Below are 14589 nucleotides of genomic sequence, written 5' to 3' on the forward strand. Positions count from 1 at the left end.
GTCTGACTCTTGATTTTGACACAGGTCATGATCTCAGGGTCCTGGGATCCAGCTCTGCCTCCAGCTCCACACTCAGTAGGGAGTCTGCTTGAGATTCTTTCTCCCCCTCCTCTCCCATTGCCCCTCCCCCTGCACTCACACACTCTCTCTCTCTTTTTCTAATATAAATAAATAAATGTTTTTTAAAAAAGAATGAGAAAGAGAAAAAAAGATGGGGGAAAATAATGAAGACTATGAATAAGCTGTGAGACAACTAAAAGCAACCTAGCATATACGTAACCGGAGTCTCTAATAGAAAGAACAGAGATGGGGAGACAGAAAATACAAGTGACGAAATAATGGATAAAAGTTTTCCAAATCTGATGAAAACTATAAACTCTCAGATACAAGTGGCTCAAAAACTACAAACACAAGAAGAAGAAAAAAAAAAAAAAACAAAGCAATATAAATCATGATCAAATTGCTTAAAACTAATGATAAAAAGAAAATCTTAAAAGCTACCAAAAGAACATAAAATGTGCAGAGCAAGAAAAATAAAGATTAGAGTAGATTTCTCTATGACATAATACTAGAACCTCTTTAAAGATATGAAGAGGAAAAAAATACCTCAATAGAATTCTATACCCAACAAAGATATATTTCAAAAACAAAGGTGAAATAAAAACTTTGTAAGCAACTCTTTCAGCAAAAACTGAAAGAATTTATTGCCTACAGTCATACATTACAAGAAACACTAAAGTCAGTTATTCAGGCAAAAGTAAAATGATATCAGATGGATTACAAAATCCTAGAAAAGATAGCTACATAGATAAATATATGAGATGTTCTGTTGCAATTTTAAAAATAACTGACTAAACAAACACAAAAATATTAACAAGGTAGGGTGGACTTTACAACATATGCAAAAGTAAAATATATTACAACAATAGCACACAGACCAGAAGACTATACCATTATAAGAGTCCCATGTTAAAAGCAAAGTGTTATAATAACACCTGATGATATACTATGGTAAATCAGAGATAACACAAACAAAACAAAAAGTTATAGGTAATAAGACAACAAAAGGGATAAAAAGGAATCTTAAGAAAATGTTTCAATTCATCCAAAAGAAGGCAGATAAAATGAAAAAGAGAATAAAGAATAAATGGAACAAAGAGAAAACAAACTGCAAGATGACAGATTTGAACCTAATATTATCAAAAGTCACATGAAAGGGGGCGCCTGGGTGGCACAGCGGTTAAGCGTCTGCCTTCGGCTCAGGGCGTGATCCCGGCGTTCCGGGATCGAGCCCCACATCAGGCTCCTCCGCTGGGAGCCTGCTTCTTCCTCTCCCACTCCCCCTGCTTGTGTTCCCTCTCTCGCTGGCTGTCTCCCTCTCTTGTCAAATAGATAAATAAAATCTTAAAAAAGAAAAAAAAGTCACATTAAATATAGTCTAATTATCCCCATTAAAAGGTGGAGATTAACAAGATAAAAAAGCACGACCTAACTATATGGTGCTTACAAGAAATGTAATTCAAAAATAAAGACTGAAATAGATTAAAGAATGAAAAAAAGATATACAATGTAAACACCAATCAAAGTAGTGCTGGAGTGGCTATATTAACATAAGGTAGAATAGATAACACAGCAAACAATACTACCAGGGATAATAAAGATCATTTTATAATGATAAAGGGGTCAAGTCATCAAGGGATATAATAATCATAACTGCTATTCACCTAGTGATAGATGTTCAAAATACATGAAGCAAAAAACTGACAACTACAAGAAGAAATAGACTAATCCACAATTACAGTGGGAGATTTCATTTGCCCTCTCTCAATCATTAATATAACAAGTAGACAGAAAATCAGTAAGAACATAAAAAAACAAAAAAACACAATTAGCCTCACTGGACCAACCTGACAATATAGACCACTCCAACCAACAGCAGCAGAATACACATTCTTATCAAGTGCATATGAAGCATTTAGCAAAACAGACCAAACTGTGGGCCAAATAACATATAAATTTTAAAAAATAAAGTCATAAAAAAAATCCTCAGATCAAAATGGAATTAAATTATAAATAAAATATATAAACATCTCTAGAAAAATGCCAAAAGTTTAGAAAACTAACCCACACACTTTTAAATAACCTATAGATCAAAGAAAAAAACAAAAGGGAAATTAGAATTAATTGAATGAAAATGAAGATGGTGTATGAAAATTTTTGAAAGGTTGCTAAAAATTTCCTTAGGGAAATTTATAGCACAAAATGTCTGTAGTAAAAAGATAGTTCTCAGGGGCGCCTGGGTGGCGCAGTCGTTAAGTGTCTGCCTTCGGCTCAGGGCATGATCCCAGCGTTCTGGGATCGAGCCCCGCATCGGGCTCCTCTGCCGGGAGCCTGCTTCTTCCTCTCCCACTCCCCCTGCTTGTGTTCCCTTTCTCGCTGGCTGTCTCTCTCTCTGTCAAATAAATAAATAAAATCTTTAAGAAAAAAAAAAAAAAAAGATAGTTCTCAAATCAATGATCTTAGCTTCCATATTAAAAACATTTAAATTTTTTTTAAATGGTGCAAACTAAGCCTGAAACAAGCAGAAGGAAAGAAATAATATTAGAGCATAAGTCAATTAAATAGAAAGCAGAAAAATAGAAAAAAAAAAAAAACAATAAAGCCAAAAGCTGATCTTTGAGAAAATTAATAAAATTGATAAACCTCCAGCCAGAATGATTAGGAAAAAAGAGAAAAGACATAAAATACCAGTATCAAGAACGGGAAAGAAAAAATCACCACAGATTCTACAAATTAAAAAGGTGAATAAGGAAATATTGTGAACAATTTAATACCAATAAATTCAACAACTTAGGTGAAATGGACATTTCTTTGAAGGATACAACCCATTAAAACTCAAAAAGAAACAGATAAACTAAAGAGTCTACATCAACCCAAAAAATTGAGTTTATAGTTTAAAAATCTTTGCCAAAAAGTAATAAATAAAAACAAGCAGATCCAGATGGCTTCACAAGTGAATTCTACCAATATTTAAGAAATACTACCAATTGAACACAAATCTTTCTAAAAAGTTGAACAGGAAGCAACCATCCACAGAACAGCATTATCCTTATAATAAAATAAGACAAAAATACAAGAAGCAAATATATAGATAAAAATTTAAAAAAAAAACCTAGCTAACCATATCCAACAATATAAAAAAATGACAGTGCATCATAACCAAGAAGTTTATCCCAAGAATGTGAGATGGTGTAATACCTGAAACCTAAAAATTAAAGTAATTTATCAAACAAAAAGAAGAAAAAATATTTTTCTCAATAGATACAAAGAAAGCATTTGACAAAATCCAACATCTTCTCTAAAACAGGAATAGAAAAGAACTTCAACCCGATAAAATCTTTGAAACTATAGCTAACTTAATAATTTTGACTTTTCCCCTAAGTTCAGGAATAAGACAATTATCTTCGCTCTTTCCACCTCATTCAACATTATACTGGAGGTTCTAGCTAGGGCAATCAGGCAAGAAGAAGAAAAAGATACCCAGATTGGAAAGGGAAAGTTAAACTTTCTTTATTCATAGACAATATGATCCTGTAGGAGTTCCTTTGTGAAGTCATTTACTTTTTATATGGATAAATGTGATGGAAAATTTTGCCAACATTCATAGACAGTACGTCAAAACCTTAGTTCAGATACAAGCTTTATAGATTCACAAGACTGTTTTAATGGCTAAACCCAAACAGGTGTTCAATTTAAAGTATTCAAAACTTAATCTGCAATAGAAAGTAAAACCTGTGTATGTTGGATTCAAGAACTCATTATTCTATGCTGCTATCAAGAAACACTCAATTATTAACGTCGGCTCAATAGGTTAACTAAAATTATTTTGGTTGTTCTTAGTTAACATGTTATAAATAATAATCAACAGACTAATGTCCAAATTAGTCCAAGTCAATTTAAGACAAATATTTGCATTCTCAGCACAGCGCAGAGCAAAACAAGTTTAATACTTAAGGTGTATTACAAAAAATTAATGAAAATGCTACATTCATGTTGCAAATGAATATTTTACATTAGACAATATAAACTAATGTTCCTTTGGATAAAAACTTTAATATTCAAAATTTAAAGTATTTTGTGTAATCCACACAGCAGGGGTCAGGAATTTGGAATTTAAGCATTAACCCAGCCTTCCTTCTGATCGACTCTAAGTGCCAAAACTCCAGTTGCGGTAACTGAGCCCTTAATTCCGAACCCATTCTCAAATCCAGAAAATAACCCTTACTATAGGAATTATTTTCAGGCCTTGTTTCCTCAAAGCCTTATCTCCTCTAAAGCCTCCTCTCTAACCGGAAGCTATATGTCAGACTGAGGTCTTAAGACCTCCTAATATCTATGGTTGCTAGAACCACAGCCAGGGTATTCACTGTCAGTGCCCAGCAGTCCCTAGAGACCATTCCAGAACTGCTTTGGTCTGGCCTAAACAGATGAACTAAGGTTCTGACATAAAGTCTGCAAATGTTGGAAATTTTGCCATCCTTATAAAGAGTAAATAACTTCACACACAAAAAAACCCTATTTCTACATGAAACATAAAAACTAGTTTGATAACAGAAACATAGTGTTTAAAAAATATAATTTTATACTTTTTCATATAAACATGAGCATAAAGACAGTTTTTATTATAAAAAGATAAATTTACGTATGTGTCATGTATCAAACAATCATATAAGAACTTATTTTAAAAATACGTATTCTGTAGGTTATAAACTGATTTAATGGCAGCAATCAAATTTTTGAAAATAGGAAAATTTTATCACTAATACCTTTAGAAGGAGAAATGTAAATAAATTAACATATTTTAATTTCATGAGACTCAGCCAAATAATAACATTTCTTGGGACAAATTAAAACTACAATCTTCAAATTTTCTAGCTGCCTTCCTACTACTAATACAACACTAAATGGTATTTTATCTAGATTAAAAGAAATAAAAAAACAATAAAGAACAACTATTATCTGAAAAATATCTGATAATATAAGCACTATGTACAAGAACTATTGAAAATTTTATTATGACATCAGAATTAGATTTCATTTTTAAACCAAAATAAACTATATCTTTAAAAAATGGATATCAAAGACCAGGGAGTAATTTTCTATTTCTTTTTTTTAACTAATCATTCTTCAACAGATACAGACCTAGTATGAAATACTTCACCAGCTGAATTACAATACAGTTGGATAAAGTCATCACTTGCTCTGGGTGAATTTACATATGGATATTTTTAATATAAGGCACTAACTTGAGAATGCTAGCCATACATAAGTAATAGACTTTCAAAATTAACTATTTTGACAGATTGAGTAGTAATGCTTAACGTACAAAACTACTTCTAAACTACCCTTGATTTAGCAAGGGATCCCTTGTACATAAACTGATTTTGAAAGAGGGTAAGACTTACAGTTCATAAATTAGAATATCAACTAGAAATGGGTAAGCTCCTTGAATGCCTAGGAAATACTGCTTGAATTTCAATAACTTAAAGACAGCAAATGTTCAGTAAATATTTCTCAATTATCTAAAGCTCTCTTTAAAATAATAAAGGAATAATAATTAGGTATATGAAATAATCATACAGTGCTGGAACTTACATCCAATACTATCTGACTCCAAAGTCTGTATATGTATATGATCTTTACACAATGCCATTTTTTTATTTTATCACTTAAATAATTTAAGATAAATGAATTACAGAAGTATTTTAAAAGTATGTTTACGTTAATAAAGAGATCATGATCGCAAAATACTGGTTGAGGTATATGAAAAATAAGTAAGCAGAAATAAGAAAACTTTAAACACAGTTTCATCTTCCCTAAAAAAGTAGTAGAAACATTGCAAAAAGCAGAAACATGAGGTAAATGTGTGAGGGGTGGGGACAGAAACAGAAGGAAACAAAGTAAATGTTCCCAGGAAAATGGGGAGCAGAGGGAAAGCAAGAAAAAGAAGGACAGAGAGTAGAAAGAGGAGGAAGCAAGCAGAGAGCAGCCAAAGTAGGAAGAGGGGGAAGACAAAAGAAAGAAGTAATAAAGGGATGGAAGGAGAAATGCATCTAAATCAGTATCTCTGTTAGTCTACTGGGATTAACAACAAAACATGGTATTTTCATTATACAAGTTATACTCAAATGTACAGCTATTTATTTCATTTACCTCCACAAAATAAGAATATATAAGCAACAAGTAAAAGACCAAGGGAAAATATGTTGAGAAAAAGAAGACAGAGCTGTTAATAAAGCTTTTATTTAGACAGGAAGGATTTAAAAAAAAAAAAAAAAAAACCTCCAACTTTAATAATAAAAAAAATTTAAATATGAAGAATGTTTACTCACATTTAAAGACTCATAACCATAAATACTTGTTTAAAATACAAATAATATGTTTCTCTATTTACTTCCAAAGGTACTTATGAAAATGTTAGGACAATATAGGCATATAAAATTAAGCTATGAAAGCAAAATAATGCTATAAAATGATACTGTCTTTTAGTGGCTTTTAAATACCACAGGTAAAATGAGGACTAAAAAAGGTGTCTAAACAAATACAACCTTATTTTTCTTATTTAGTACTCGGTAATTAAAGAAGTAAATCTGATGCTGGAGAGAAAATTTTAAACATTCTTTGCATTCTACTACAAGTGCTACGTAATTCCATTAGTATAAACTACTCAAAAATATTTTACATCATTAAAAAAAAAAAAAAGACTTACCAGTTTGACAATTAGTCTATTTTGGCATACTTGATATTTTTAAACTGTGAATTGGTCTACGTGGAATCATTCTGCTACTCATAAAGAGAACCTTCAAATGATAAGAATAAAAATCACTAAAATAAACAATTCTTCATAACTTTTCCATACCTTTAGCTAAAGCTTCTTTATATTTCTCTTTAGCAGAATTCATTTCTTTTATTAACTGTCTATAGCTGGATTTTAATTTCTCTAATTCTGTCTTTGTAACCTGTCAAAAAAAAAAAAAAAAGAACAAATTTTAAATACTTAAATTTACACTGGTCAAAAACTTAAATCCAGAAGTACTAACTGATATATATTTTATTGCTTATAGGTCAGAGTTGCTCCTTAATATACATTATAGATAATATATTAAAAATTGGTTTAGGGGCGCCTGGGTGGCACAGCGGTTAAGCATCTGCCTTCAGCTCAGGGCGTGATCCCGGCGTTATGGGATCGAGCCCCACATCAGGCTCTTCCGCTATGAGCCTGCTTCTTCCTCTCCCACTCCCCCTGCTTGTGTTCCCTCTCTCGCTGGCTGTCTCTATCTCTGTCGAATAAATAAATAAAATCTTTAAAAAAAAAAATTGGTTTAGAAATCAATGATAAATTCAACAGCATATGAAAAACATTTCTTAAAAAGAAAAGCAAGAAGAAATAGTGTTGCCATCATCTAAAATTAAAAGACTAACAGATTAATATGCTATGTATAGAAATATTTTCTCTAATAAAAAAGCTAATTTAAATATTTACTTTAATTATATAGAGTAACTTGGAGTTGTTCTGATTCACCACTTTTAACATGAGTGTTTTTGGGTTTTGTTTTTTGGGTTTTTTGGACATTATAACATCACTGAAAAGAAGATGTATCTAACAATCACTGTTGGCTACATACATGACAGTGGTCATTACATACATACATGAATTTGGTTATTATTTCTATGGAAAGACTAAACAAATGCAAGTCCTCGATTCTATAGTTAAAAGCCCACTTAAGCAGCATTTAAGAAAAAAGTAAGGGTCTTAAATAGTATCTGAAAAACTTCTAATATACCTTTGAGAAGACAAGGAATCAGCAGCATCTAAAACTTTCAAAAAAGGCATAAGCAACTTGGAAGAATATTCCAGAGCTCACTTTTAACAAATTCTGCATCACCATTTTTCTTGATGGCCCAGAGGATAACATTATACAAAAAAAACACAGAAATATCAATAGTATGATACAGACATAAATGAGTCTGAATCATTCCTTTATAAAAGAAAACTCGAGGGGCACCTGGGTGGCTCAATTGGTTGAGTGGCCGACTCTTGGTTTCGGCTCAGGTCGTGATCTCAAGGTCCTGGGAGCCAGCCCTGTGTTGGTCCCCAGAGTCTGCATGGAGATTCTCTCTCTTCCTCTCCCTGCCCCTCCCCTACTCATTATCTCTCTCTCTCTCAAATAAATAAATAAAGCTTTAAAAAAAAAAAAAGAAAACTCAATAATTAACTTTGTTTAATGGACTTTATTTTTTAGAGCAGATTTAGTTTCATAGCAAAACAAAACAGAAAATACAGAGATTTCCCATATGCTTTCTACACACACTCATGCACAGTTATTCCCCACTAGAGTGATACATTTGTTACAACAGATGAACCTACAATGACACATCATTATCACCCAAAGTCCACATTAGGTTTCATTCCTGGTGTACAGCCTCTGATCTGAACAAATATGTAACAACATATATCCACCATTATAGTATGCTATAAAGTAGTTTCACTGTCATAAAAATCCTCTGGGCTCTACCTATTCATTCCTCTTTCTCCCCTAACCCCTGGAAACCAGTGATCTTTTTATTGTCTCCATAGTTTGCCTTTTCCAGAATATCATATAGTTAGATACTGTAATGTAGTATGTACCCTTTTCAGATTGGCTCCTTTCACTAAGTAATATGCGTGTAAGTTTCCTCTGGGTCTTTTTGTGGCTTGATAGCTCATTTCTTTGAGCATTAAATAATATTCCTATTTAATATTCTGTTGACAAGTCTGGGTCTTTTGCCTCTTCATATGAACTTTAGAACCAGCTTGTCAATATCCATGAAATAACTTACTGGGGACTTTGATTGGGACTGTGTTAAATCTAAACAGCAAACTGGGAACAACCGACATCTTGACAATATTGAGTCTTCTCATCCACAAACACGGGATATGTCTTCAAGGTTTTCTTCTACGTTTTCTTTCATTGGAGTTCAGTTGTTCTCCTTCTATAGACCTCATATATATGTTGTTAAATTTATACCTAAGTATTTCATTTTTGGAGGTGCCAATGAAAATGGCATTGTGTTTATAATTTCATATTCCACTTGTTTATTGCTGATGTATAGGAAAGTGACAGGCTTTTGTATGGTAACATTGTATCCTGTAACCTAACTATAATCACTTATTAATTCCAAGTTTTTTTGTTGATTCTCTTGGATTTTCTACATAGACGGTCATGTCATCTGTGAACAAAGATTTCTTTGTTCCCAATCCGTATATAATTCTTTTTCTTGTCTTATTATATTGGCCAAGACTTCCAGTGTGATGTTAAAAAGCAACGGTAAGAGGAAACATCCTTGACTTGCTTCTAATCTTAGTGGACAAGTTTCAAATTTCTTACCATTACTTATGACGTTAGCTGTAGCTTTTTTTGGTAGATATTCTTTATCAAGTTCAGGAAGGTTTCCTCTTTTCCTAGTTTACTGAGAGTTTTTATCATGAACGTGTACTGGTTTTGTAAAATTTTGTCAACTGCTTTTTCTGCATCTACTTGCATGCTCGTGTGATTTTTCTTTTTTAATCTGTTCATGTGATGGACTGCATTCATTGATTTTCAAATGTTGTACCAGCCTTGCATATAAATTGCACTTGGTCGTGATATACAATTATTTTTATACATTGTTGGATTTGACACTCTAATCGTTTGTTAAGGATTTTTGCATTTATGTTCATGAGAGATACCAGTTTGTAGTTTTCTCTTCTAATGTCTTTGTCTGGTTTGGTAATGGTGGTCTCTTGGATTAGTTACGAAGTATCCCTCAGTTTCTTTTTCTGAAAGAGTTCGTAGAGAATTGGTATGATTTCTTCCTTAAATGTTTGATAGAATTCAACTATCTAAACCTGGTGCTTTCTGTTTTGGAAGGTTATTAGTTATTAACTCAATGACTTCAATAGATACAAATGCCTATTCAGATCATCTATTTCTTCTTGTGTGGGTTTTTAGCAGAATGTGTCCTCCAGAGAATTGTCAAATTCCTCGTACGTAATCAAATTTGTGGGCATAGAGTTGTTCATAGTATCCCTTCGTTACCCTTTTAATATGGACAATGTAGTAATGTCCCCTCTTTCACTCCTGATATTAGTAATTTGTGCCCACATTGTTTTTATTAGTTAACCTGGCTACAAACTTACTGATTTTATTGATCTTTTCAAAGAACCAGCTTTTGGTTTTATTGATTTCTCTACTGATTTCATGTTTTCACTTTCACTAATTTCCACTCTAATTTGTATTATTTCTTTTCTTCTGCTTACTTTGGATTCAATTTGTTCTTTCTCTTTTTTCTAATGCCCTAAGGTAGAAGTTTAGAGGATTGATTTTATTCAATGCCATAAATTTCCATCTAAGCATTGCTTTTGCACCCTACACAATTTTGATAAGTTTTATTTTCATTTAGTTCAAAATATTTTTAAATTTCTCTTCAGATTTCTTCTTTGATCCATGTGCCACTTAGAAGTATTTTGTTCAATCTTTTCCAAAGAAGACATTCAGATGGCCAACAAACATATGAAAAGATGCTCACCATCATTCATCATCAGGGAAATCCAAATCAAAACTACGAGATATCACCTCACACCAGTCAGAATCACTAAAATTAACACAGGAAACAACAGGTGCTGGTGAGGATGCAGAGAAAGAGGAATCCTCTTACACTGTTGGCTGGAATGCAAATTGGGACAGCTACTCTGGAAAACAGTATGGAGGTTCCTCAAAAAGTTGAAAATAGAAGTACACTATGATCCAACCATCTTTCTATTACTGATTTCTAGTTTAATTCCATTGTGGTCTCAGAGTAGACACTGGATGATTTCTATTCTAAATTTATTAAGGTATGATTTATGGTCTAGAATGTGGTCCAGATGTTGAATCTTCCATGTAAGCTTCAGAAGAATATGTATTCTGCTGTTATTCAATGAAACAGTCTGTAGATGTTCATTGCATCTAATTGATTAATGATATTATTAAGTTCACCCATTTCCTCACTGATTTTCTGCCTGCTGGGTCTGTTCATTTTTGAAGGGGGATGTTGAAGTCTCCAACTGTAAAAAGAGTATTCATCTATTTCTCCTTGCAATTCTATCAGCTTTTGCAACTCCATTAGTATTTTGACATTATGTTGTTAAGCATGTAAATGTTAGGGATTGTTATGTCTTCTTGGAGAACTAACCCCTTTATCATTATGTAATTCCCCCACTTTATCCCCAAAAGTTTCCTTGCTTTGAAGACTGCACTGTTTGAAATTAATACAGCTAGTCCTGCTGTCTTTTGACTAGGGTTAGCATAGCATGTCTTTCTTTATCCATTTACTATCAATCTGTATGTGCCTCAATATTTAAAACAGGTTTCTTGTAGACAACACATAGTTGGAGCTTGTTTGTAAATCCACTCTTACAATCTCTGTCCTTTAATTGGCTCATTTACACTACTGACCTTCAAAGAACTTATCTATATACTTGGATTAATGGTTCCCATGTTTGTCAGTTTCCTATTTGTTACGCTTGTTATTTGTTCCTATTTTTGTCTTCTACTCCTTTTCTATTTTTCTATGATTTTAATTGAGTATTTTATACAATTCCATTCTTTCTTATTTCTTAGTATATCAGTCATATTTCATTTTTAACTTCCTTAGTAGGTGCCCTGGAGTTCACTATATATTTATAACTAATGCAAGCCTATTTTCAAAGAACACTATACCACTTCACAGGTAGTATGAGTACCTTACAATAACAAAATAATCCTAATACCTCCTTTCTATCCCATATATCATTGTTGTCATTCATTTCACTTATATATGTATGTAAACACATGTACACACCCAAGATGCATGACTGTACATAATTGAATATTGTTGCTCTTATTATTTTCAATAAACTGTTACCTGTTAGGTCAAAAATGAGAAAAATAAGTTTTTATTTTATCTTCACATCCTTTCCCTAATGTTCTTTCTTTCTCTATGTAGATCTGAGTTTCTGACCTATATCATTTTCCTTCTCAATCCACTGGCTACAAGTTTTCTCAATTTTTGTTTGTCTAAGAAAGTATTTATTTCATTTTTGAAGAATAATTTCACAGGGTATAGAATTCTAAGATCGTGGGTTTTTTCTCTCAACACTTAAATATTTCATTCCACTTCCTTTGTGCCTACTTAATTCTGAGGAGAAGTCAAATGCAGTTCTTATAATTGTTCTTCTATAGGTAAGGTGCTTTTTTACTCAGGCTTCTTTCGGGAATTTTTATCTTTGATTATCTGTAGTTTGAAAGTGATATGCATATGTGTAGTTTTTGGTCATTTGTTCTGCTTGGTGTTCTCCGAGCTTCCTAGATATGCTGTTTGGTGTCTGACATTAATTTAGGGAAATTTGAAGTCATTATCATTTCAAATACCTCTTCTGTTCCTTTCTCTCTTTCTTCTCCTTCAGGTATTCCCATTATACATATGTTACACCTTTTGTAGTTACCCCACAGTTCTTGGTTATTCCATTCCTTTTTTTTTTTTTCCAGTCCTTATTCTGTTTTTCAGTTTTGTAGATTTCTATTGATATAGTCTCAATTTCAGGAAATCTTTCCTTAATTGTATCCAATCTCTTATTAAGCCCATTACAGTCATTCTTCACTTCTGTTACAGTATCTTTGCTCTCTAGAATGCTAGAGAATGCTAGAATGCTTTTTGTTTCTTTCTTAGGATTTCCATCTTTATGCTTACATTACCCATTTGTTCTTTCATGCTTTTTACTTTATCCATTAGGACCCTTAGTATATTATTCATAGTTGTTTTAAATTCCTGGTCTGGGGTGCCTAGGTGGCTCAGTCGTTAAGCATCTGACTTCGGCTCGGGTTGTGATCCGAGGGTCCTGGGATGGAGCCCCACATCGGGCTCCCTGCTCAGCGGGAAGCCTGCTTCTCCCTCGCCCACTCCCCCTGCCTGTGTTCCCTCTCTCGCTGTCTCTCTCTGTCAAATAAATAAAAAAAGTAAAAAATAAAAAAAATTCCTGGTCTGATAATTCCAACATCCCTACTGTGTCTGGGTCTGATGCTTGTTCCTTCTCTTCCAATTGTGGATTTTGCCTTTTGCTATCCCTTGTTATTTTTTCTTGATTGCTAGGCAGGATGTACCAGATAAAAGAAACTGATTAAATAGGACACTACTAATGTGGTGATAAGCTGTCAGAAAAGGGGAAATATTTTATACCCTATGATTAGGTCTCAGTCTTTTACTGAGTCTGTGCCTCACATGTACTATTCAGTTGACTAGCCCACTCCACACTCAGAGTGAGCAGGAGTTATGCTTTTTGCTTCCCTCAGATTAGTTAGGTTAAGGGTAAACAGTTTCTCCTAAGAGCAGACTTCATTAAGGACAGAATGCTTTGGCATATACCAAAATGGTTCCTTTTCCCCTCCTGCTGATGGAGCATGAGATTTTTCTCCAATATTCAGTGTGAGAACATGGTAGAGGTCTGGAAGGTAAAACTCACAAGAGCGTGGAGGCCCTCAATACCTGGCTCCTCCTGGAGTTTTTAACTATCAGAGTCATCCACACTGAGCATCCAGAACTTGTCAGTTACAGTTCAGGTTTCCCCATACAGAGCACTGCTTCCCAAAGAGGTTTTTGCTCTGATAGATTGTGATTCTCTGTATTCAGTGGTCTGTCTCTCCAATTTTAGGGAGAGCCATCTGCTCTGTCACCTCACTTCTCTTAAGAATCTACAAAGAGCTGTTGATTTTTCAATTTATTCAAATTTTAACTCTTTGTTAGGATGAAGTGACAATTTCCAAACTTCTTACATGCCAGACTGGAAACTGGAAGTCTTAACTTTTGAAGTTGCTGAAGAACCAATTCATTATTCTCCAAACTGGCCAATTAATTGCAAAAAGCAAGCATTTATCCTGCTTGTTGTTTATGAACTATACCTCAGGGCAGCCAAACAGTTGACATAAGAAAACTTTTTATTGAAAAATTACAGCTAACAATCGCATTAGGAATGATAGAAATAAAATACTGCCATTCTATAACCCCTACTAAAATAATGGATCTAAGCAGCAAACATTAATTGTTCCTAAAACTATTTGGTGAATGGCTGAAGGGAAACTTTTTCAATAGGTTGATCAGTCTGGCAGCACTGGAACCTATTAGTCAAGCTTAATATCACAAAAGATAAACAAGAAGACATTAGATATCTCTGATATGGAAAAAATAGGAAGTCTATACCAGTACCTATGATGTATTCTTGCCCAAAAAATTAGCCAGAATTTTGTCAAGCAGCTTACAGGAAAATTAAAGGATAAAGGAATACGTGAAATCCCATCACAAGATGCTAACAAGAAAATCAAAAATTAAAGAAATTCAATTCTATAGAGGAAATTACCCAGTTTCTTCCACAAATAAATGGCATTTTAAAAAGGTTGGGGGAAGGTACCTACAGATTAAAAGAAAATTATTCAAATACAATGTGTGGGCCATGTTTGGGTCATGATTCAAATGAACCAACTGTAGAAAACATTTAAA

At 33.2% G+C, this 14589-nt stretch overlaps 1 protein-coding gene across 6 annotated transcripts in view; it reads right to left on the minus strand.

Moving 5' to 3' along the window:
- FER (FER tyrosine kinase) overlaps positions 1–14589 on the minus strand; it is a 424607-nt gene that overhangs the window by 340966 nt on the left and 69052 nt on the right. For 5 of the 6 annotated variants that reach the window (XM_040621988.1, XM_040621989.1, XM_040621985.1 and 2 more), the window contains one exon: positions 6920–7019. In XM_040621988.1, coding sequence (XP_040477922.1) covers positions 6920–7019 — 100 coding nt within the window. Of the gene's footprint in view, positions 1–6769; positions 6861–6919; positions 7020–14589 lie in introns of all 6 variants that reach the window. The other variant, XM_040621990.1, reaches the window with a different exon arrangement.

The sequence above is a fragment of the Ursus maritimus genome, unplaced genomic scaffold, assembly GCF_017311325.1.
Source record: "Ursus maritimus isolate PB19 unplaced genomic scaffold, ASM1731132v1 scaffold_5, whole genome shotgun sequence".
In the NCBI taxonomy this organism is placed as follows: Eukaryota; Metazoa; Chordata; class Mammalia; order Carnivora; family Ursidae; genus Ursus; species Ursus maritimus.